At 39.8% G+C, this 26,549-nt stretch overlaps 2 protein-coding genes across 6 annotated transcripts in view; both read right to left on the reverse strand.

Annotated features, from left to right (window-relative positions):
• The window catches only part of LOC113008657 (BMP/retinoic acid-inducible neural-specific protein 3-like), a 75,891-nt gene that overhangs the window by 19,831 nt on the left and 29,511 nt on the right, over positions 1–26,549 (reverse strand). The window lies entirely within an intron of this gene.
• On the reverse strand, positions 6,154–17,751 carry LOC113008656 (sterile alpha motif domain-containing protein 3-like). 4 transcript variants are annotated; one of them, XM_026146231.1, is made up of 6 exons: positions 17,420–17,725; positions 15,741–15,929; positions 11,814–12,853; positions 11,461–11,616; positions 10,356–10,448; positions 6,154–7,028 (listed from the first exon to the last, which is right to left on the reverse strand). In XM_026146231.1, the coding sequence occupies exons 3-6, from the start codon at positions 12,843–12,845 to the stop codon at positions 6,750–6,752; spliced, it is 1,560 nt and encodes a 519-aa protein (XP_026002016.1). In that variant the 5' UTR covers positions 12,846–12,853; positions 15,741–15,929; positions 17,420–17,725; the 3' UTR covers positions 6,154–6,749. The 4 variants fall into 4 exon arrangements, with proteins under 4 accessions (XP_026002016.1, XP_026002015.1, XP_026002013.1 ...); XM_026146230.1 differs by having other exon boundaries at positions 15,727–15,929; XM_026146228.1 differs by lacking the exons at positions 6,154–7,028; positions 10,356–10,448; positions 11,461–11,616; positions 11,814–12,853 and having other exon boundaries at positions 12,860–15,929; positions 16,858–17,751.

Here is a 26,549-nt window from a genome sequence, read left to right on the forward strand (position 1 = left end):
TTACCCAGAGGAAATTGATGTGGCTGTGTGGGAGGTGTAAAGTCTTGATGAAAGAATAAATTACAACTCGAGCAGGCTACTGACAGTTTGAGGAGATTACATTACTGCAGCTTGAGGGAAGTAACAGACTCGGTTTGCACAAGTTTCTCTTTCCCTGAGAGAACTCTTAGATAAGTCATGGAAACAGTTCAGTGACATGAAGCGAGACGCCAAACAAGTTGGCAGAAGTTGTTGATTTGGCACGGACAGCAGGTCATTTACCAGCTCGTTTATAGAGGAAACGGCAGCCTTACCCACATGCCATGCTTCATTATGCGATTATTATTTCTGTACATCTGACAATCTGTTATGTTATTTTCGCATATCTGACAATGTCCCACAGTTATAAAGATTACAAAAAGCTAGTGCAAGAAATTCAAGTGAAGTTAATATTAAAAAGCTACGGCAGACAAACATCACTGGAAACAAGATATGTTCATGAATTGTGAGCGTGGGAAGCGCCAGCTGGAGGAGTTTGTTTTACACACCTGCTCCAAGTCAGGTTAATTGACTCAACAGAAAAGGTCCAAGCAAGTGGGAGTAGGAAAGGAAAAAGCTATGAAAATTCACTAACATATAGACAAGTATGTGCAGGCTTTTCCTCGAAAATCGAGCGTCTATTGGAGAAGAGATGTGTGCATGACAAATGTGCTGCATGCAGTCACTATTGGTTTTCACACAATGTTAAACAGTGAGTCCTGTGTGTAAGTATTGTCCAGATTTTCTGAAATCTCCTGTTTGTTTGAATAAACAGTATGTGTTGTAATCATCACCGCATGCTTTTGTCCGAGCTGCAGACCCAACTCAAGTGATCTTACAGTTTCCTTGGTAAATTCACAAAAACAGCACCTGTTATTTGTACTCGAAGCTTTTCGCTTATCGCATCAAATCGGCGGTATAGGGGGAAAAAAAAGAAAAAGCAAAGCTGATTCTATAACAGATGTGAAACTGATGAATGTGCGATGCTAATGCAGCATTTAGGAAAACTAGAACCAAGAAATAAATGACAACAAATCTAACAGAGTGTAGAAGATTAGATAATGTTTCTTGCGCTGCATCTGTTGCTTGCTTGTATGAACAAGTCGGGTGAACCTGTCTTTGCCCTGTTTCTTCATTAATCTCCTCCTGTGTGTCAGGAGGAAATGACTCTCTGGGACAAATGAAGCTTTTGAAGTCATTTAGGCAGATAACTGATCCACAGCTCCACTCGAGCTGAATGTGTTTATTTCTATTACCGGTTGGGTGATCTATTAAAACTCTGCTTATTCTCTACTTTACAACAAATTCTCCATTTCTTTGTCACTCTAAATTAAAATGTTGTAATTTAATGAATGCTTCACTGAATATCATAAGAAAAAGAGAGCAAGACAAAAAGCAAACAATTTATACAGTGACTGCTTCAATTTTCTAGCACCATAAGGCCATTCCTTGCTGTTAATCATAAATTGATGCATTAAGGTGCGTTGAAGAGAAATTGGTTTTAAAATACAGTGACTGAGTGCAAGAATGTGTGGCAGAGTGATTACACTAATAGTATTCCTCTTTGTGCACTGAACAGGGTGACCATCCAAAGCGAGTGTAGTCACTGCTGGCTTTCTCACCGTCCATTTGAAGAAGGTTGTCTTGACATTTTGGCTTAAAACCTTTTCTGTCCTTTGGAAATAAAAGGTTATTTTTAAAAATGGGTTTTGACTCAATTAATCATTTGCACTGTAACGCACCACTCCACAGTTGGAATGTAAATCTTTTCAGAGGCTTTCTTCTTATGTGCTCAGTCCATTATAATGAAAATTGCAATACAAATTGGTGAAAACAGGGAGAAGCTGTTGCTATTCAGCGTAAAAAGCCAGAAAATGGCATAGGTCAGCATGCAGCGAAAGCAAACTTACATGACCTACAACCTTACATTTGACTCAAAAGAGTCAAGTACACAACTTAATAAATGTCTCAAGCCAGCTAAATTAAGCACAAAATCTGAACAAATTGAGAGGTGTTACAGTTCAGAGATTTTTACACAAGATGTGATCCAATGTGGAACTCTGCATAAATAGAACATCACTTCAGGCACATGTCAATGCTTTTTAAGGTTATAGTATGTCCTTTAAGGCAGTAAAATGACACATGGAAAGGTTAGGTTCTACGTCAGGGTTAGGGCATCATTCTTGGAGGTGAAATAACAACATTATAAAAATGTGCAGTAAAAAGCCACAAAACGGCTTGCAGTGTTATTCATAATACTAGGTTGTGTGGTGATAAAGACACGCTGAACTCTAAACAGATTCTTTCTCGAAAAGCCCATTTTTATGGAGTGAATGTTAAATCTGCTGAAGAAGATGTGTTAAAACTTGGGCGTGAGAAAAGTTGGGGAACGAGAGAACAACTTTTGATAGGGGTGTAAAAAAAACTATTCCAAGGAGCCTTGAAACATGCAAACTATATCCAAGTCCCTCCAAAACACCAGATTTGTGCTGACAAAACAGTCACCCATTTCTCCTGTCCTTTTGAGCTTATATAGTTTGTGAGCAATCTCAGCTCAATCATTGTTGACAAAAGCTTAATTTAGCGCATGTGTATATGCATGCAGGATCCACAGGCACCAAAGATAAGCTGACAACCTGAAGGGAAATCCATCTCTGTCGCTGTCACTCGTGAATTATTGCCAAAAACCATGACGCTGTCTTCTTTTAATAATTTCCCAAGAGTCCAATAAAAGTAACTCCATCTCCTTGCCAGATTAATGACGGCAACTGTGGTATCCAGCCAGGAGGAAAAGGAAGACTTTTGCCGCTGTGGGCAGAAAAGTTGTCTCTTTTGACATCTGCTTTTGACAACTACAAGGTCAATGAATAACACAGAGTGCAAAGAGACGTGCAGAGGAATAATGGCTGGGAGCTCTATATCTGCTGTATGCATGCACACATTGTATCAATACCCCATAAAATAAAAAACTTACTGAGCAAGTATTTTTCAATTTACAAAAAATATAGTCTATTGCTTATTTAAAAAATCACAATTTTCATTCTCCAGGACAGGGAGACAGCAGTAAAGCATTGGAGAGAGATGGACTTCCATTCTTCTTTTTGTTATGGATGCCTTAATGCTATTAATTAAAATCCAAGCAGCCTATATAGTGACATACAAATTAATTTCTAACACAGACAGATGTCCAACTTAAAGTGGAAAATTGACCAAATGCAAATCTAAAGATGGCTTTTCTATGCATAGCAATGAGGCCATCTGCAAAAGGAACCCAGTGGAGCAGAGCATGTGTGCACAGTCAGCCTTCCCTATTAGAAAGCAACCCAAAAATGAAAAAAAAAAGTTTTTTGCTAAAGGAGTCAAGACTTTTTTTTTTTAAACTGTGATCAGTAAAAGCCACGGATCCGTTGGCGGGGGAATTATTAATGCACCATAATTGTATACAAGATAACTGTGCTGACTATGTTTGAATAACTAACAGCTGCATTTAATGGAACATTTAATTGCGCTTAAAGGCTTTTGTAGAATAAGCGCTTTGTGACGCTCATACATGCTGTGGACGTGACACTTTTCACTATACCCTCCAGGCTTACCTTTTGATTAACTTATTACAAGCCTAGTACTCATTTAGAATTCACTAAACCTAAAACCATATTTAAAAAAATATTGGTTCATAAGACAAGTATTTTTAATCACAATTTTTAAAAGATCAAGTTCTAAACTTTGCTGAAACAGGCATCACCATAACACGATCATTGTAACAAAGTCCCATAGATTTCCGATAAAGATTTGATAACTGAAATGAAAGCCTTTTGTATTCTCTGGATGGCAACAATGAACAATACAAATATAATGAGCATGAAAATTAAAAAACAAACAAAAAAAACCCCACAAAAATGCCTTCTATAATAAAACCTGAAAAAATATATTGGCTAAAATAATCAACCTACTGTTAAAGCAAATATGGCACATGAAAATATTCCACTCTAGAATTAATAGATAAATCCTGTTAAAATGATCCATTAAGTTGTTATTACTGAATATTTAAATTACTGTCTCCCTCCCACATTACATTCCTCTTTCGACCGCTTTGCACATAGTACATGAACTATCAACCTTTTTTGAGCTGGTTGGTGAAAAACAATGGTCCAATTTTTGCTGAATACGAATCTACAAAAAGGGGTTTAAAAGCTAGGAATACCATGACGATAACCTCAGCATAATTTACCATGAACAATTAACTGACCTCAAGCTAAAACTCTGCCAGTGAACCTGACACTTCCCCATGCCAACGTCAAGATTGCTCTGCCTATTTCCTTTTGAGTTAACCTACAAGCAAATATAAGTGGGCTACTTAAAATACTTTAGCCAGCAGACAGTCTTGTTGCTACACACCACTCTGCAACCCTCTTCCAGTCTAAGTTTCCACCATTCATTTTTGTTTCTTTCTCCCCTTGACTTTACTGGCTTTAAAAAAAAATATTTCATGTTCTTTGACATGGAAGAGCAGGGTTGTGTTCTCCAATCATAGGCTATACAAGTGGCTGGCAGGTGTGGGAACAGAAACATTCTGGCAAATATGAATTAGTAGAGATGAAATAACAATCCTACTTTGACTAAAGAGGTTCTAAAAGAAGTGTTACTAGTACAGTGCTATGTGGCTACTATAAGCTGCATCTATGCAGAGGTGCTCTTATTTCCACCCACAGTCCAGCTGGGTATATGTTGGGTTAATTTTGGCTTCTAATTTAGCTTTAGGTGTTGATTGAACATGAACGGTTGTCTGTCTTTCTGAGTTGGTCATGTAATAGACTAGTTTAACGCTGAAACCTAGCTGGATGAGCGACTGAGAAAAATTGAGTGCTCTGGAAGTCTACTAAAAGAATGAATACCTCTTTTTCCAAAGATAATCTCATATTTAGAGTCTCTAAAATTTCCAACAGGCATTTAACAAAACTGAGATCTGAAATGCTGTTTTTAACTCATTTTATTTTTATAATTCAGTGAGCTTTTTTACCCACACATTTGTTGTGGTACCTCACTTGTTTGTTTGCGTTTTTCCTTTAATTTGTCTCTATAGTCAAGCAAAGCAGGCATTCCCCAGTGACCCCTGAAGGCATCCTCCTCAGCTTCTTCTTACACTCTTGTCTGTAAAATATGTAGGTCTGCTGCTGCCACACACATTCGTTCAGGCACTCTAATAAATAAAACATTGGTTCAAATAAAAAAAACATGTTAACGTTTTCCACTAGAATTTTTGAGTTAAGCCAACTTCTGGCAGAATAGCATTAATTCAAAGCAATATTTTTGAGTATGGTGAAGTAGCTTTTTTGGCCACAATTAAAAACATTCTTAAGTAAAATTAACTTAATAATTTTCGACTAGAACACAAAAATTTAAGTTGATCCAACGTGAATTTTATGTATAGTGAAGTTACTTTTTGGCCACAATTAAAAACATTCTTAAGTAAAATTAACTTAATAATTTTCGACTAGAACACAAAAATTTAAGTTCATCCAACGTGAATTTTATGTATAGTGAAGTTACTTTTTGGCCACAAAAAAAAACACATTCTGAGTAACATGAACTTAATAATTGTCAACAAATACACAGGAATTTAAGTTGATCCAAGATTATATTTATGTATGGTGAAGTAACTTTTTGAACAAAATAAAACACATTTATAATTAAAATGAACTTAACTGTCGGCATAAATAGTATTTATATTGGTCAAATATGATATTTTGGTTACAGTGTAGTAATGTTTTGGTCCTACAGGAGATTCTATAAGGGCATTTACCTGTTTCCCAGCAGGCTAAGTCGCTCCAAAATACAACCTTGATCAAAAGCTGTGTCTTATAACCATGACTACCGCGTGGGCAGGCTCATGCATGGTGGTGCCTGCCCACAAAGAAGTCAAGGTTCTAAGACCTTAGAAACTTGTCGATCACTTTTTTCCCCAAACGAAGGTCAGCCTTAACATGCGCTCTGTGTGCTCTTGTGTCATGACCTTCAGAAAAAGAAATGGATGTTGTGTGTATTTGTTTGAATGCGGCAGATGTGATGCCAAATACCTGGACATCAGCTAAGGGACTCGTACCTGGTGCTTAGAAAGAATAGAAATTCAGACAGATGTATTCCAATGAGTTAGACCCATTTAATTACAATAACAAACATCACAATTCTTTAACGTGTGTGCGAAGTGCAAGATTTGTGGGCTTCAGTTTCCTAGAACACAAATTGCCCGCTGAAACTTAAGGAACTGTTTATTGAAATTGTAATACAACCTACTACTTGAATCCTCTTTTTTTTTTTTTACTTTAACATGTGACAGTGAATCAAAACAAAAGATGACAGGCTGCTATACATTAAATGCACTAATTTAAACATAAAATGATCAAAGCTTCTTTCATTCAACTTTGTCAGCACTCTTACAAAGTATTCTTGATTCTCTTCTATATTTGACTTTTCACCCTCAAGATTAAGGCCAGCTAAAGAGGGTATTACACAAACTTTAAAACACACCAGTACCCTCAGAACACAGGTCATGGGAGAAATTAAACGCATTCCTTAAAAATGTGCAAATAACAGCATTTAAGACACGGCAAAACATTAACTCAGAAGACTTAAGAACAGCGCTTTAAAATTTAGTAAAACACATTCAAGTAGTGCCAGAAATGCAGGAATAATGATTTGTGAAACTCACTCACGAATGGTCTATCAAGTCTGCTCTAGAAAATACCAAACTTAAGATTCATTACTTTAGAGCTGGCTTTTTGTCCATCAAGCTCAAGGCATAGTTTTTGAAATACCTCAAAGGTAAATTTCAGCTGCTTGGGATAGGTAAGGTTCAGAGCGTAGATTACTCCCATCATCAAAGCACAGGATCTGGCAACATCAATCCTCTCCAGGATCTTGGATCCCTCAACGATGATGGTTGCAGGCCCATCACCAATGATAGCAATCTTCATGATTTGCATTGCAAGGTCTGCGTTGAGCTCCTCCTCATCCTTGTAGGAGAAATTAAATGTTAGGATGTATAAAATACATAGCTCAAGCACTTCAGGATGACGTGCATAAGGGAATGAACCACTATAGGTAGGAAAATAAGCTAAAACAGGTTGTCTTTTGTGTTTTTCAGTGATTTTACTTTGTCATTCTGTAAGTTTTAAAAGCTAAATTAAACCATAATCCACGTTTAAAATAAAAAATGTCTTGTTTTTCACAGTTTTGTTTTTCCACTTTGAAAAGAAAATCTAATAAATCATTTTTAAGGGTTATTCCACTTCTAAGTGAAATTTTATCTATTGCCATATTGTCACAGTTAGAAAGTGAGAAACATGCCTTTTGTAAACAGCACACTAATTCTCCTGATCCGGAAGCAATCCATTTGCTTTAGCAGAGCATAAACAATGTAAGTGAATAGCAGGTGCTAGCATGTTGTGTGCAAAAGTGATTAAAATGACTCAGTAATGAAAACAAATATTTCTTGGGAGCTCAGTAATCATGTTCACGGCAAATGAAAAGTGCAAAAGTAACACAGAAGATTTGCAGAAGCTGATTTAGACTTGAGACTACATTGCAGTTACGACAAACACTGCTGTAAACATCCACTGCATGGTGAATGGATATAACGCAACAGTTGAAAAAGCCTCCAGCTTCCATAAACAAACACACACAGCCACTACTATACAGGCATAGTAAGCTGCAGTAACAATGGATGGGTCTTTGATTTGTTGAAGAAATATTGCACAAATAGCATGTTGGTTTATAGACACTGGTCGGCAGTGGCTTCAACTGCTGTGTTATAACCATGTGGAGGCTTACAGCAGTGCTCTGTCGTAATGTAGTCCCAAGTCTAAATCGGCTCCTGAAAATCCTTCATGTCAATTCATACTTTTCATTTGCAGTCAGCATGATTGTTGAGCTCCCCAGGAATACTTGGTATCATTATTGAGTGATTTTAATCACTTTTGCACACAAAATGCTAGTACCTGCCATTCACTTCCATTGTTTATGCTCTGCTAAAGCTGCTGCCAGATCAGGAAAATGACTGCGCTGGCTACAAAATTTTTTATCCTGTGTGTTTATGTTGCACCTTATCACGGAAACAGGTTTCTATTCAGCAAATTATGTTCAATGACAATGGCAATAAACATCTTTGGATTGTAATTCTGAAATGCTTTTTTCTCACTTATACATGGCAATAGACATATCTTCACTTAGGGTTGGAATGTCCCTTAACTCATTCAGTGCCAGCCACTCTCAGATTTCATACCCCCCTCAGTGCCAGAGATATTTAGCATTTTCGCTGATTTTGAAGGCTCACAGAATATTTTGTTCTATGACTATGTGAATTCTGAAACCACCATGACAAAAATGAGTCTCTCTTCCCCACCCCACCTCCGAAGTGGCCCGAGTGAGCCCCAGGCTCCAGGCCCCGATAAGCAGCCGCCAACGAGTGAGCCGGTGTGTACCCGGACGCCCACCCCCAGATACAAAGAACCACCAACGCACCGACACCTGAGGGAGTCCGCCACCGGCAGGGGAAGTGGTGGTGGGTGGAGATAGGCCTCCAAACCTTGGAGGGCCCGAGATGTCCCCAGAGAGGTGGCGTCTGATACCCAACCTGACATATAGACACAAACATACAGGCACACACAGACACAAACATCCATTCCCACCCTCATGCTCTCATGTGCACTTCACACTCAATCGACGTGGAGACAGACATAAAGAGACGCTGTACACACGATCACACTCCCCAAGCGTACTCTACAAACCGGGTCTAGGTACCCCTGCCCCTGGAGGGGGGAACTGCACCCAGACCCAGGTGGTGTTACCCTTTTCCCTGCGGTGGGGAGAGGCAGACCGCCCCGACTCCGCAGCAGCAGGGAGGCCCCACACCCCAGACCGCAGTCGGACGGCCAACTCCTCCTAGCCCCCCCGCTCCAGCAGGCCGCAGAGAATGGGGGTGAGAGAAGACTCCAAACCTCCCTCCACCCGCTCATTGTAGTGTTGATGCATGTGTGTTCTAAGGTGCATTTAAAACCCAGGAGGGCATGGAGCTACCTGCCAGAGAGCAGCAGGTAAGCGCATAGTCCCTCCTGTTAGCCCTCAATGTCTACGTGTATTTAACATTGAGAGGTGGGCAACGACGCCAGGGGTGAGGTGTACACCCTGATGATAACTTGGACTCCGTGTATCGTGCCCACCCCCAAGATCCTATATGTATGTGTAATGAGGGTGTGAGTAATGTGAATGTCTAAGTTGTGGGATAAAATTGAGGCAGAGGTAGCCAGAAGGGGACGGGGGGGGGGGACGGGGTAGCCTCCTCTGCACCCTAGTGACATACCCCTACTCCGAGGCCCTGCATGTGTGGGTGGTTGTGGTGGAGTGGGAAGAGGGAGGCAGCCGGAGATGGGGAGGGAAGGAAGGGAGGGGCAGGTGACCCCTCCCTGGGGCCAGCTCCCCCGCTGACCCCAGTAGGCACCCCCATACTCCGCGACCCGCCAGGGAAAGGGGGCCCAGGCCCATCCAGACCGGGGCCCAGCGCAGCAGCGCCCCCCGGCCCCACAGAGCCCGGGACAGTCCACCCAACCCCATCACAGAGAAAACTGCACCCACCCCACCATCCACTCATCTTCCAGACTACATGAGACAATAGACGCCCAGGGTGAGATCTTCCTCCACCTCTCCTGTATCTCCCCCTCCTGCAGAGAGTTCCTGAGTGGAGGAAAGCTCCTGCAAGGTGTGGCAATCTCCCCCACCGGTTGAAGAGCCCCACAGGCGGCTCGACACACCGGCGGCACCCTGCGCCAGGGATGGGCCCCCATGCACCCACCCGCCCACAACCCCGGCAACACACAAACCAGGACCCAAGGCCCGGCCAGGGCCCCGGCCCAGAGACGGATCGCCCCCAGAACCTCACGCCTTCAGAAGTTTCTAACAGGAGATACTGGTCAGATAAATCCGGTTCATGTTCACTGGAATTGCTAGAAAAACCATGACGTCAGGCTGCAGACACCTCAAGCTCGAAATGACGAGCTGGATCAAAAATCGTGCCACAATACTCGTTCTCAGTAGAGCCGACTGTCACGCTGGTGGGATTTTATCCATGTAATCAACTCCACCACCTTCTCAATTCAATAAAAAGCTCAAGAGGCGTCTATGGCACTGAGCGTTCGGATTCATTTTGACGTCTAAAGACGTCTATGGCACTGAATGACTTAAATACTCAACCCTGAACAGAAAATCCAATGAACAAAACACAAAGACCCTACAGAGACATGCATTCAAAACTAAACAAAAAATTAAAAACCAACTCAAGTACTTACGCTGTATTGTTTGAAAAGATCCTCCTCCTTCTCTCCAAGATAGACTATGAGGCAGCGAATAGCAATTTCTCTGCGCTTTTCAACTGTGTTGTCCTGATTGATAGAAAAAAATAGATGTGTTAAAAAAAAATCAGATGTAAGTAGCTTACTTCATATACTGAAAATTATATCCATAATGATATAGCATTTTTTTAAATTAAATAATAAAAAAGTTCATTTGGAATAAGGTGGAAAAGGTGATCTGGCTATTCTCCTGAGTTTCTTATTGTTTGGGACCTGCTTACTCCGCACACAGTGGGGGCATGGCTGTCTCACTCTGCGGAGACCTGAGAAACGCTGCGCTTGTAACCTGGACATTCCTTCTTCATAAGTAAAAACACTAAAATAAAGATACATTTTGTTGTACTTGTGCTCTGAACTTGTATAATAACAATAAATATCCATTCATTCAATTACAATGTAACTGGCACAGATACAGTCTTCCTCCATGTTATGTATTGTTAACGTTCTTGCGCGTGTGAAACACTTTATGTAAATCATAGAGCTTTATTTTAAAATAATAAAAAGTGTATATTGTACAGACGACATATTTTCTTCTTTTGCCCTGCCCTAGATGCAAGTGTAACCAAAATATGAACAATTTTGGAAAAAAATAGTGTTAGTATACAATGGACCTTCTTCAAAGCAGCCATATCAACATTTGAGATGGTAAATGGTAAATGGCCTGCATTTGTATAGCGCTTTTCTAGTCCATAGGACCCCAAAGTGCTTTACACTACATTCAGTCATTCACCCATTCACACACACATTCACACACTGGCGATAGCAAGCTACATTGTAGCCACAGCTGCCCTGGGGCGCACTGACAGAGGCGAGGCTGCCGGACACAGGCGCCACCGAGCCCTCTGACCACCACCAGTAGGCAAACACGGGGTTAGTATCTTGCCCAAGGATATTTGGCATGCAGCCAGGATGCAGCCTGGGATCGAACCACCGACCTTCTGATTAGTGGCTGACCTGCTCTGCCACCTGAGCTACAGCCACCCACATGAAAAAAGTAAGGCAGATGCAAATAAAGGTCTATTCATAAAGTTATTCATTATACCTGCAGAAGCATGTCCTTAATCTGCCTCATCCTCAGACCTGCAGCTCCTCCTTTTGACAGGGTCAAGGCCATCAGTTTTGGGGTGCATTGGTCAAGCCTGGCCAGAAAGGTTGATTCAAGGCTGACTGTTGTTATCCTCTTAAATTCTTCACATATCTGCAGGGCACACCAGAATAAAATACAACAAGAGACATAAGCATAAATAATTCCAAATCCAAATGTGCATTTGTAAACATTTAAATGTATTAGGTGTAAATATATGCATTTCTAAATTTTTTATTTATCTGACTTCTAGTTGTAATTTCATCAATCCCCAACACAAAAACACTGGTTTAATAAACATTTTCTCTCACCTGTACTTCGCTAAAAAGAGCAGGCCAGCGCTTCATGAAGTCACTGATGGCAGGGGCCTCTTTCACTATTTCCTCCCGACGAAGGCTGAACGTCTTGTCCATTTTCTGAGCTACCATTCTGGAGTTGTCCCTTTTCATCACTTCACTCAGTAGCTCGATTCTCTCTTTTTCCAAACTTTCACTAGTTTCACCTTGAGCATGAGGGGGTAGGTAGTTCACCTCAGCCTTCTTTGGTTTTTTGACATTCTTTGCCGGGTATTGGTCACATGTCATTTTCCTCTTAAGTGAGTTTACTTCAACTTCAGGGCAGCCGAGACCTCTAAGCTTGCTTCTGAAATTGTTCATCTTGTACTTTAGACGCTGCGCCCACCCATAGCATCCATTGAAGGACCCTGGTTCTTTCAGGCAGGGATGCTTTAGAGTCAGGGCCTCTGCAACCTCACTGATCTGCAGACTGGATGGATAAGCAGTATACTTATAAATAGCTTCTGCTAGTTTTCTAAGTATGTCAGGAAGCAGTGGAATTAAATCTTTTGTAGGGAGAAGAGTCCCATCTTTTTGGAAGCGCTCGTTGGCTGACCGAATTTGGATCTCTGTGAGGTCAGAAAACCTGGGAATCTGAAATTGAACAGGCCAGCGCTGGTAACGGTGCCCTGGACTATCTTCAGATGTGGAAAGAATCAGAGTGTCATTAGTTGACACAGATGAGGTGTCAACAGAGTCCTCCTCAGATGGATTATCAGTCACGTTGGTCACATCACTTAAGGTCAAGGTTATTGTAGGCTCCTGGTCCTGGAGAAACACAATCTTGATTGTGTCCTTGTCCTTAAGGTCAGTTGTCGAAACAAGGGTAAAAAACTCATCACCAAAATCAGCATCTTTATAGTGAAGACAGAAGTCTCTTGTAATGGAAAAGGTATCACGGATGGCTGAATAAAGGTCATCCACCGTTTCTGGGATTCCAGATGGTAGTACAACTTTACGGACATCATGATCTGCAAGGATCACTCGAAGTTGAGACGGTTGTGACATTAGGTAACCTGTAGACCAAATTTTTGACATGTTTCTGTAATTCTTAGTAACAGCGAAATAGTGCATAATATAATAAAATTTGATCTCCATGTATGGAAACTAGGAGCCAATTAACTATATGCCATCTCTGAAAATAGTAGAAAGACTGAGATTTGGGTTTGTCTTTTTTCAGCTGAAAATCTCCACACAAAGTATGGAAATCATTTATGGAACATAAATGCTGCACTTAAGAGTCATAATGGTTGTTCCGCCACAAATGTAAGAAATCAAGGGGACCGTGTCTGATAACTCAGCTGCCTCTATGACTTTCACTGTACAAGCACATAGCTCCTTAGATGTTCAATTGACCAAGCAGTTACACCTTTCACTATGAATCCCACATTGCCTTTCAAAACCACAATCTGGATCAACTCCCCAAAATCTGGTAGACCACCAGTGGAACCATAAGCCAGGATCATTCCACTAGTGTACTTGGTGCCTCTGTAACACACACTTTTGGCTATCTGGACACATGTCTCACCAGGAAACTTAGCCTGCAGTGCTTCTTGGATATCCTCTCGCAGCACACTAACATCCATTGTAGACAGTGTTGTAGCCTGTAGTAATGGTCTGACAGCTCTGGAATCATGTTGGTTATAAGCAAGCAACAACTGATGCTTCATGGCCAGTGACAGCAGAATATTTCTAAAACTACGAGTATGTCTGACAACACGCTTGAAAAAGCTGTGCTTTGCCTCAAACCGCATTGTCCACAGTGACACCAGAGGACCATAAGCCCTGATAAGTTCTGGATAATGTTCTAGGAAATGGTGTTTTGGAATGAGGCGTTGCTCTGGAAAAACCATGAGAAACCTGTGTTTATGCTCAGATATCTTACTGTCCAGGAAGCAAATGGTCTCCTCTGTGTGCACTTGATTCACAACAAGCTCAACAATGTCTCGAAGCACAAGAAGCAATTCCCATGCTGGGTCAGCCTCAGGGATTTTTGATCCAACCATGAGTGGCAAGAGACGAAGCAAAGCCCAGTTCTCGTGGGCATTGCCCCCCACACTTTTCCGTTGGGCAAAGTTCACAGGAACAAGCTGTGGTGCATTGGTTTTGTCCGACCATTTATAGGGGAACTCTTTGATGCATTTGTTCAGCTCTTCAAGAGTGAAGTATTTGTTGTGAATGAATAGTCTTAGGCACAGTGCTATTTCTAGGGGCACTACACCTTCAAAGAGATCATGCAACACATCAGGTGGATATCCAGACAAAACATGAAAATATTTAAGTTTTGCCGTCAGTGCACACTGTCTCTTCACTCCATAAACATGCATCAAACTGTTATTTTCCTGTAAAGCCTGGACATGCAGTGTGTGTTGTTCCGCTGTTCTGGGTGGGAATGCCTTATTTCTCACTTCACCATCTTGAAATTGTGACTTTTCACCAAGACAAAACCTACAGACATATGAACTGGAAAAGCTCTCAACAAATCCCCCCATAGAATGGGCACCAAGGTTGTCTGCAACTACACTAAACACTGTGCCTTTGACTCTTCTACCCAGTGATGGAACATACAGTCCTTCCTCCTCTAAGACCACAAGATCTTTGAGCAGTGGCTCTAACACAGCGCTGTAACCAAATCTCTTTACATCCTCAGCCTTGCAAAGAATTGCTAAGAAGATTGAGTTTAGCTCAGATCTGAGCAATGAAGGGACATCAGCTAACACCCAATATACAGATGTGATTTTGTGTTTTTTCCTGGATGTACCGAGAGGATTACAAATCTCAAAGTCATCCACATAGAGATTTAGCGCAATTGTAAGGTCATTTTTTGAGAACAACTCGTTGGTTTTGTAAAAGGTGCCGTCATGAAATGAGTTGTACACAGTTCTCTGCACCTCTGCTTCACTCAAGATCAGGTCTAGTATATCTTTCCTGCTAAGAACCTGAAGTAAAGACTTTAGAATGGGAACATACTGGAAGCTACTCTCTCCAGTAAGAATATACTCAATCGGCTCCACGACAGAAAAGTGTTCATTAAAATACTTTCTTCTTTTGAAGGCAGAAGAGAGAGGACCACCATCACAAAGGGCAGCGCTAACAGGGTTAGCAACACATATGTTGTTCACCATTTCAGACACAATGGCTTCATCAACTTCACAGTTGTGTCTCTTCAAGCAGGACTGTAAAATGTCTTTCATGATGGGAGCGGAAGCTGAATGACAAATAAAATGCAATGACTCTACAAGCTCATCAATGCATTGGTTGGGAACATGAAATGAACTCTCTAATTTCAACATCAAATGAGCCAAGCTTCTTTCAATCAACTTTGGCAGTACATTCACATCATCATCTCTAAACTCCTCAATGTCAGATTGTTCACCCTCCTGATTAACTACATCGCTGCACTGATCTGTTTGTAAAGGCTTTTCAAACCTCTTTAAAACGTCTTCTTTAAACTCATCTAAAGAGTGGGGAGTGTGCTTGCGATGTTTATGTGACGCAAATGTTCCATAAATGTTAGTTTTGAAATTACAATTTTTGAAAACACAGGACACAGTTTCTTGCTTTTTCAAATGTTGACGAAGGTGTTCAAAATACTCTTTTTCAGTGGAAAATGTGCCCACATTACAGAACTGGCAACAGAAACTGAGTATTTCAGAGGTTCTCACTGTTGAGTGAGTTGAGTGTTTCCTTGATATGTGTGATTTTAGGCTACCCCATGACTTAAATGAACAAAAACAATCTAGGTAAGGACATGGCAGAGGCTGTACACTGGGGATATGGCGTAACCTATAATGTTTCATCAGCTCTTCCTTAGTGGAGGTTGCAAATTTACAGATTTTGCAAGGCCAATCCATACTTCATGATTCTGAATTACTCAATTCAAGCTTACTTGTTAAAGCTTACTTCAGAAGGTCCCTTGGTATTCGATACCAGGAGAAGATGATGGTTTGAGCCTTTGTCCTGGCAAGAAACACAGCAAAGTAACTGAATATTTTGGTGAGATTCCCACTTTCTTTAGAAGGCTGACCACGTCTTAACTGGAACCCCTAGATCTGCAACGCCAGGACAGTGTATAACACCAGAAAGTCGTGCCTGCACAAAAATACAAAAGATGGTATTTTCAACTTCACCTGTGAGTCTTCAATACAGTGAATCAGTTTCACCTGTCAAAGCTGTGTAAGCTAGAACCAAACATTCAAAACTACATAAACCTGAATACACTGGGTACTGGAAAGCCTAACGTGGCTTTCCATAGATCAAATATACATAGAGGTGACATGGACTGGGCCAGTCTGTTGGAGCGTGTATCCCCCACCGACCGCGATCTTGGAGGGGTCTCCACTCGCCCCCAGTGCATGTATTTCTACTGAGGAATATGTTAACTCAAAAAGACAAAACTACATACATACATGCATACATACATACATACATACATACATACATACATGCATACATATTTTTTTTTTTTTTTTTTTTTTTTTATCAACAAAAGCAAACATAAGGTGTGGCATGACAGGACAGAATCATTTCTGACAGTAAATACGAAAAAACCCCAAACTTTTTATACACAAGCTACAATGTCAATAATCCCACTTGATCTGTTTTCATTTCATTCTCCAAAACCAAATTAGAATCAGTGCTGAGTCAGCAGCTATGGTCATTTTTGTGCACCCTAGTGTTGCAAAAAGTGGCATACTACTGAAACCATATGTGGGATTATTGACCTTTCTTGCCTTATCTGTTTGGAAAAATATTTAAACATTTTCCTTATTTACCATGGGTGAATACATTCCTCAGTAGAAAAAAAATGCACTGGCGGCGAATGGGGACCCAACCAAGATGGTGGCCCGCTATTGATTTTTTTCTTACTTTCAAACTTTATTGAGGCATATCAATGTTACAGCCAGTGCCAATGCACGTCGCCTCTACGTCTCTACAAAACACGGAAAGTCCCCAAAAATTAGGGACAGCTAACTACCCTACCATATGCGGCACAGTGCACTTTAGTCTGGTCTTTTACCTGTGAAAATAGGCCGAGCAGCCGGTGAAGAACCGCTCTTAGCGGTCAACAGACACACCGGACTAATAGCGACGGCACTTCCTGCGCAGAAGCCAATGGGGTTCAACTTCACCCCGTAACGTTACGAAAATTTAGAAGCGTTTCTTAACAATTACTAACATAAAATGCTTCCCTTCAAAAAATAAATTTCACATTTCAAAAATAAAATCACAGTGAACACAACTTAGCTTGGCTAGCTACGTTAGCATAGTAGTTTGCGCCGGGGCTAACAACGTCCGCTAATTACAGTGGTCTGCATTAGAGTATACTCTAAAATTTAACACTGACGTTATAACATCAGTGTTAAAATTTAACACTGACATTATAACGTCAGTTTTAAATTTTCCAAAAAGAGCCCAACAATTTATGCTATCGTGGAATTAGCTGCTGTGTGTATATTAAAACACACAAACGCGGGGGCAAGCTAAGATGTATGTTATGTATGTTACGTCGTTGTTTTAAAGTAAACTAACAAAATCCAGAGCGACTGCAAATATGTGTAATTTCGCATAAAATTACTCACCGTTCGCAACGAACACAGCTCTTGATAAAACTTGAACACGTGCTGTTGAATATGTCCGCTTGAGTAGAAGAAGGGAACTGTGAGCTGTTTACACGTCATCAAGTTGTATTTTACATTGACAGAACTTAAAATTATATTGTTTTTTGATTAAAAGAAGATTTTAAATTCAGACAAATCACGATTATATATTGAGTAAAGAGGCATAATTTATGTGTCACCCGAACTCAATAAAATAAAAATTTTAATTAGGAAGTCTAACAGTATTTATGAACTTGATTTTTTATTTCACAACAACATATATATGTAAGTAATGACTAAAGGTCACATTAATTACTTTTTAGAGTGGGGGAAACACTGCTGCTTGTAAAGTTAACATTGCTCCCCTCTGAGATGGCACAGTGGCCCAACACACAAGTGCGCCATTTTGACTTTTGGAGCAGGTGAGAGCCAGAGCCAGGATTTGGCATCGTAACTGGACTAAGCACAGCACAGCTGCTTGTTTTCCTCAGTTTTCACAGTGGAAGAAGATAGATGGTGAATCTCACGTCTCCCACTGGAAAGGTTGTGTACACACAGAGTAAAGGACACCTCAATTTCTCCCTCTAGTTCAAATCTGTTTTATTTGGTAGAGCAGCAGTGAAGCTGTTTCACTGCAACCAGATAAACATGATAACAGAAAAGAAGAAAACAGAGCAAATTCAATAAGATTATTCAACAGGAAGCACATGAAATCAAACAAATCTGACCAACCTCAAAATCAGCTCTCTTTTTTGTTAACGTAAAAAAACATAAAAGTATAATCAATAAAGGCACTCAAAATGTTACCACAATAAAATGAATATAACCTTTTGTGACGCTGACCCTGCAAGCATGACAAATGGAAGCTGTTTGATTAGTGTGATACTTTCAAAGTATTATCTAAAATGTGTGAACATCAGTATTATCTCTCTATTTCACACTCTCTGACAAGTAAAATGGAAACTTATTGACTGAGAATAATGACTATAAAAGCCTGGGACTAAAATACTAATAATCAGAACACTGAAGGGCACAAATGCTTATTTCTATTATGCTCCATCACAGATATTAAACTGATGCAGTTTCCAATAATAAATATGCTCAAAATCAGTTATAGAAAACCAAATGCATAGAACAAATTTACATTTTGTTTTTTTGCAACACCTCGAGTGGAATTAAATTTTTAGCTCCAGGTATTTTTTTTGCAGCACTTTATTGATTTAAACACAAACTCACAGTCTTATGTAGATATTTGATGCACTTACATTACTTACGCTTTTATTTTAATATTCTGGAAAAACACTTTTTAACCCACCCATATGTTCATACATACGGAGCCCCGCAAGGGACATGGGAGTAAAAAAAATTAAGACGACTTAATTTTTTTAAATATTTTAATATTTTATATATATATATATATATATATATATATATAGTTAAAAAAAACAGTTCATCCTAACTGGAATGCACTTGATTTTTCACAGACTTACTAAGAAATATTTTCTTTCTGACAACTGACTGACAAGAAATCATTAGAGATACAGTTTTGTTTGATTTAATTCTAGATGAACTGAAGCTAACAAATTAAATAAAATTTAATTTGTAATTACCTTGATAAAAGGTAATTACGCCACAAGTTGGCTGTTAAGATACCTGTCTTTTCTGAATCAGATTATGAAGTGTCTTGCCAGGCAAGTAAATGGATGATAGCCTGTGTGTTACTAGTGTGAAGCCTTGGCAGGGCAAAATATCACTTAGCCCTTTAACATGTTCCACTGATACAGATGGCTCTGAGGCACATTCATTATTTAAAAATGTGGCTTTAATATTATTATAATACAAGTTAGGAGCATTTTACTGATGAACATTCATCACTGCTGCAAATCTCTCATATGAATAATTCCACAAAACAGCATAAAATGTCACTTAGTGAGCTTGTGTTGTCAGATGTTTGAGCAACAATGGACTTTGAATGGCTGCACTTTCTGCTTGCTGGAGAAAAAAAGTACAAGATGACATTAATGTTTCATGTTTAAAAAAAAATTCATCGCTCATCTCAAAATTGCCTCATTCTCTGCACCTTCAAGAATTGCTGTTCCCTTAATCACCACGGCGTAGTGGATGTGCAAATCCACATTTGCATCTGAGATACGTTTCCGCCTGTTTATTCAGTCTTTGAGGATTTCCGTGCATGTTTAAGACCACTTTGTTGCACTGGCTTACACTCTAATGTCAACCAAAGGGGGGGATAAGCTTATAAAGTATAAGCAAGAAAAAAGAGGAGGAGGAAGCAAATAGCATCAGAATGTGATTATTGTGTGGCTTTTGGAATGGGGGAAAAAGGCACGGGGGGAAAGTGCAATTTAATACTCAATGTGCTTTTATGTTCACTAGGGGAAACTAAGCTATGCTTTTTTACTGCAAGTAGTGGAAGAGGGGCGAGGGAGCAAATTTGACTGTGTTGTTTTAGCTCCTCGGGCCTCACCTCTGTTAACCTACAGCACATGAAAAAGAGGAAGCTGGGAGAAGAGATCTCCCAGCTTCTTCTTGACATCTAAAGTCAGATTTCAGCTTTGCCATAATCAGCTTCTTCGTCTACAACATATCAAGGAAGGGAACTTGTGTTAAAATTTGGTGAAGAACATGGTTAAGAGCTAAAAAGAAGAGCATTTATCTTCCTTTCTGAATAATGGCCATGAAAAAAAAGATCTGTCCATAATGAATTATTCATCCATGCTCACGATGACAAAGTACTTTGTCTTTTTTCATTTGGTTTTCTTTATCATCGCATCAAAACAGCCTCAAACTTTGGAAGCCCTGTGCTCTGAAATTGTTGCTCAGCAGCAGTTATCTGCTAATCTTCAGATGCTCAAACTTTATTTGTGCGCTCCTTAACTTGGACAAACTGAGTGTAATGGCTGAACAGCTAAGGCAGGCACAGCAGATTGGGTCAAGCAATCCTTATCACTTCTCCTTCCTGTCAGTAATATTCCCCTCACAAGCTTAGTTTAATGAATCTTCAATGTGGACGAGCTGGTGCAGCAAATAAAAGGTAAGTAGGATGACTATTGCAACTTTTCCTGTGTACTTGGATCCTGGGCTAAAAGGCCCTCTAAATAAGGCTTTTCTGTCCTCGTCTCATCTCTTCCACTCACCCGCATATGACACCTTAACTCGTACCGCAAAATGTTTGACAAATGACGGCAGCTCTCAAAGGAAATTACTGAAATGGAAGGGCTGATTCATCACACTATGTAACAGCAGAGCCATTTTTTTCTTTTTTGCACTCCTATCTCATTTTTCCCGTCTTTGATTATTTTCCAGAGCTTCTTCGCTCAGTCCTACAGGCCTTCAGGCCAAGCGTTTCCACCATTTAAATATGTTATCTCTTAAAACCAGGGGACCAATGCTCTTCTTAAAGGCAGCTTTGTTTTGGCATTCGTCTTCATTTGGGTGAGGTAAAAATCCATGTTTGAAATTAAAGGCTGGTGATGCTGTGAATATTTTACATCAGTCACCTGAAAATGCCTCACAAACAAACGTACCCTAGAGGGCTTTTTCTCTATTCATCTCAATCAGAGGGGTTTTTAGCAGCACTTTGGTTCAGTGGTGGCTGCCAAATCAGCTCAACGTCCTCTTGCCAATTCACTTTAGAGAATGTACAGTTTTATCTCTGATGGACTGCGTAGTGGGGCATCACTAAGGACAAGTCAATGAAGAATAGGCTGCATCTGAGGAAAAAAAGCAGGCAGTTTGGCTTTTTTTTTTTCTTTGTTACTGCAGCTACACAAGGAAACAGACCGGACAGTCAAGTTCTATTTTTTTTTTCCAAAGTGAACAAAGCCCTGACCATGTTTGCTCAAACCTGTTTAATATTAGTTTATAGATGCTGTTTATTTGTGATTTGGACGGTATTCAGTTTTCAATGTAGGAATTTAGATAATAATTTGATGTTTAATATGAAAAATTTCAGCAATTTCAACTGGGGCACAATACATCTTGCTCACGCTCAGCAGTGATCATTACGCTTCCGTTCACCTCATTGTTGTGCTAATTAGCAACTTTGTCTTCCAGAATTATCTCTTTCATACTCAGTGAAAAATCTATAGCTGATGTAGCTTCTGCTCTCTCTTTCTCTCTCACAGCAGCTGCACCCACACAGAGGCTGTGAACTGTTTGAGAGAACAAAGTAAGACAACTTCTGTTGCTTCTTTCTCTCTCAGTGATAACTTTCAATGTAAAGACACAGCACACCCATTAACATTTGTATATGGTGATCTTTTCAGACATGTCACAGTTCTAAAATCACCCATCCACCAAGGGTTTTTATTCACACTAACTACATGCTTATCCACTTCACCTAACATTCCTTTTATAAGAGGGTTAATAATGGTTTGGTTTTTCCTACAAACACTGTTGCCTCATTTAGCAATGCATGTGGATGACTTCGTAACTTTGTGAAGTTACAGTTAAAAAAAACAAACTTGCACACATAATTACTACTTATTTTTTCGAACAGGCCCTGTTTACCCTGTCTAGTAATTTTGGATTGTTCATGCTTGGCTTCTTCAAAAAGGGCTGTCTTTATCATAATAGATTATTTCAGTAGGTAAAAAAGTGGGCTGCAATGATTCAGATTCCACCACAATCGGTTCATAAATTTTTTTTAAAAAAGGCAGTTTAATACAAAATACTGTGAAGTGACATCGTTTTTTATATGTTGCAGTCTGGCAGTCCTTTCCATTGAAGACATGGACATAGTTAAATTACCACATAATTACCACCTGCACATTCTGTAAATCTTTTTTCCTACTGATCCCTAACATGTGTCCATGCTGTAAATGCCAATAAAGTTGTGGTCAGAGGACGTTAGTATCTAAAAAGCTCTTATGAAGGCAAACGACCACAGATAGGGTAACACTTTCTAAGATTATGAAATTCATTATTAATTACCAAACAAATAAGCTAGTACTAACTCTGGAACCTTCAGTGTGTAGGGTTGGGGAACTCCAGGCCTCAAGTGCTGGTGTCCTGCAGGTTTTAGATCTCACCCTGGGACAACCAGTGTTGGGACTAACGCGTTATTAAGTAACGCGTTACAGTAACTACGTTATTATTGTGGTAACGAGCACGGTAACTAGTTATTATGCCAAAACCGGGAACGCGTTACTCGTTACTGGGATTTAGAGAGGCTCGTTATTCGTTAATTCGTGTGGTGGCTATCGCGGAGCTTCCACAGATTCAATAACATTAGCAAGTGGTGGAAGTCAGCAGGTGGATGAAGGAAAAGGGAGGCAAGAGGAGAGACCCGAAGCGGCCGCTGGTCCGAGAGTGTCAGGTGAACTGATCTTCAGGTAAGAAGTTATAACCTGCAGTCCATCTGGGTCAGATATGAACCAAGTTTAGGTGGAGTTTATTTTTGTTATGCTGACTTTTTCGTATTTCGTGCTAGCTAGCATGACGGAGTTTCTATACAGCTGGGTGGGTGCTATGTTACTGATGTTGAACTTTATTTTGTTCATAAGGTTAATTATTAGAGTTGCCAACCGTCCCGTAAAAAACGGAATCGTCTCGTATTCAGAGAAAATATCACGCGTTTCGTATTGAGGTGAAAAGGAACACAGTTTGTCCCGGACTTCAGCTACAATGAAAAAGACACAAAGTTATTCTGTGTCTTTGCTGCACAGCTGCCTCTTCTTCTCTCATCCTCTCACCCTCCCTCTCCTGTTTCTACTTCAATCATGAAACTGATCAATGATCAGCTGATCGGCTTTTCTCTCTTGTTTATTTATCGCCCACTTTGCGCCAGAAAGAGGAAACCAGCAGATGTCACGGTAAACAACAGCAGCACGTTTACGCTTGATCAGCTGCTGTTAGAATTTATTTAATATTAATTTCTAGTATCAGCTGATGTTTGCTGGAGCCACAGCTGTAAACCTGCTGGTCATGATATGGTTTGGTTGTGTGGTGAGAGGGAAACATGAAGATGAAACCAGGAGATGTCCTTACTGAATCATCAGAGCTGTGATGGAGAAACAGGTTTACCTTTTAGGTGACATGAATGAGTTGAAGGGAAGTTATGAACTGTTTCTGAGAGACAAATAACACCAGGATCCTTTTCTAAGTAGCTGACAGCTGGTAACTGTGCAGGGGCGGATCTAGCAAAGTGTTGCCAAGGGTCCATGTAGGGCATTAAAAGGGAAAGGGGGGCTCAAGGAAATACTTTCTTATTCTCATTTAAAATGTCTCACTTTTAAAAAAAATAATTATCTGAGTCTTGCAACAAACAATTGATAGATTGATACATATATCCCATCAGAACAGTGTACATCACTGTCACAACAGTGTTTATTTTCATTCAAAGGCTTTATGATTTTTCCTATAATGGTGGGCCGGTCTCTAGTCAAAATGCCCGGGACGGTTTTTTTTGTCCCAGTCCAGCCCTGTATGCAGCTCATCTGCAGTCTGGTGTTACCTACATCTTCCTGTTCAGAAGGCAGAATTTCCGAGTTCTGAGTACAATGGAAAGCACCACGACTGCAGTTTTTGTGTTGGATGTAAAAAGCAGGCTAGGATAGAATCAGGCGTGAGATTTCTCTCGTGGAAATGTGCACATTATTTTTTCCTTTCTATTGGTAGGTGGCACAGTGCACTTGTGGCAAGTAAGCAAGTTAGAAGACTGGCAATCTTGCTGGATATCCAGTTACGGAAGCAACACATTAACAAGAGAATTCTGAGTAAAACCAAAGTTACTTTCCCTAGTAACTAGTTACTCTGAAACTAACGAGTAACTTGAAGTAACTGAGTTACTTTTGATAGAAGTATCTAGTAATGTAACTAAGTTACTAATTTAAAGTAACTTACCCAACACTGGGGACAACACACCTGAATCAAACGATTAGTTCATTACCAGGCCTCTGGAGAACTTCAAGACATATGGAAGAAGTTATTTAGCCATTTAAATCAGCTGTGTTGATTCAAAGACACATCCAAAACCTGCAAGACACCAGCTCTCACTTCGGTCTTAGACAGTAGTTACAAAGACACCAATTCGGACACATCACAACCCAATATTGTGCCAAAATGTGTAATGGACACACATGCAGAAGCTGCATTACCATAAAATATTTAAAGGCAAGTGAACAAGAAAACCTATAGGATACATTTCAGTCATTTCACATTCAGCCCTTAATCGTCAGAAATGATGTATGTAAACGTGTTAATAATGTCTGTTTAAATGCTTTTCTGCTGTTACTGCAGCTTCTGCATGTGTCTTTTCACACTTTGGAGGAGTGAAGTGTGACAGGCGTGCCTTTTACATGTTTTGTCGTGATACTGGGTTGCACATCAGGCTTGTATGTATTCTTAAATTAAACAGAATTTTTATAACAACTACATTTCCACATGTTTTTGTAAAACTGGTACTTTTTCAGTAGGTTTGTAATGCGCTCTTATATTTTATGACACCACAATCAGATCCATTTACTGATGAATATCATTTTGTAAAGTTACCTTGCAATAGTTTTTACTATTTATTTTGATTCACATATTTTACTGTGTACTAATTCTCAATTTGGCGTCGTTCCTTATATGTCCTCTGTTATCTAATGTGATCTCATTTTAAATAATATCAGGTAATTTTAGATTGCCTCCTCATTTTCAGCTCAACACATCTTCAAAACATTCAATACATGCTCTCACATAAAGCTCATTTCTTAGTCAGTGGCACTGCAGGAAAGCATCAAAGATCTATAAGCGGCAAACATTGATTTGTTAGTCAGGTCAGGTATCTCTGTTTTTTAGCAGATCCAATCTCAAAACTATCACTGCAGAAGCAGGTGTAATCACATGACAAACAGAATGAAGAAGCTGACCGTGTCTCAGACTGGTGTTTTTACACATTGTTATTGTTACCCACATTCTTAGATGCTAATCTGTGGTTTACCAAAGGTAGGCGTAAACACATTAAAGCCACGTGAAGTAACAGATTCCTCTGAAAACAGAGAATTTTAAGTGAAGGACAAACCCAGCCTATTCAATTCATTCTGCTTGATAACAACTGACAGAGTGATGTATGAACACACCCTGGAGGTATTAAGCTGTAAAAGATGTAGGTTGATAAGCCTACATAAGCCTATCTAGATATGCTCAGAATGCCGCCTCATATGTAAGCTTGTGAATACACACATTAAAGTGAGAAGGGAAGTAAACAGTATTGCTCGCTTCATGTCTTCTCTTGGTTGCTCATTGAATGTGCATGTTTACTCAAATGTCACATCAAAGCCAACACAACAATGCAATACTTGCAAGGAAACTGATATTTTTTTTCTAATTTCTCAGCTAAATAATATTAAGAAGATTATTCAGTTTGTCAGCTTTCAAACATTATAGTTTCTTTTAATAAAATAAATATTGTGTTTGATGTTTCAGAGTTATTTTTTCTACAAACAACTTTTTAAATACCAGAGACTATATATAAAAGATGTAATCACATAACACAACATTCAGTGCTACAGATGCCACATTGGCTTTGTGGAGCCCAATGTAACATGTTTGGATGAGAAGGTGGAGTGCTGAGTTCTCAGCTAGCACCACCTAGCTTAGTAAACAAGTTGCCTATAAATGCGTATGGGTGTATTACAGACTTAATTGCTAATTAGTGATAATAAGTAACATATGAAAATAGTAGAAGTTTGAAGACCAAAACTTGAGTATTAAAAATGCCTATATCCAGAAGCTACAGCTACATGCGTCAGTAATTAGCTACCATTATAAGTATGAGGCAAACTATCATTTTTTATACCAATTTTTCAATTCAATTTTATTTATATAGCGCCAAATCACAACAACAGTTGCCTCAAGGCGCTTTATATTGTAAGGTAGACCCTACAATAATACATACAGAGAAAAACCCACCAATCATATGACCCACTATGAGCAAGCACTTTGGCAACAGTGAGAAGGAAAAACTCCCTTTTAACAGGAAGAAACTTCCAGCAGAACCAGGCTCAGGGAGGGGCGGGGCCATCTGCTGTGACCAGTTGGGGTGAGAGAAGGAAGACGGGATCTCAAATTAGGGTTATAAACTTTAACAGACTGTAAACATTTTTTT

This window comes from Astatotilapia calliptera, chromosome 17 (assembly GCF_900246225.1).
Source record: "Astatotilapia calliptera chromosome 17, fAstCal1.2, whole genome shotgun sequence".
In the NCBI taxonomy this organism is placed as follows: domain Eukaryota; kingdom Metazoa; phylum Chordata; class Actinopteri; order Cichliformes; family Cichlidae; genus Astatotilapia; species Astatotilapia calliptera.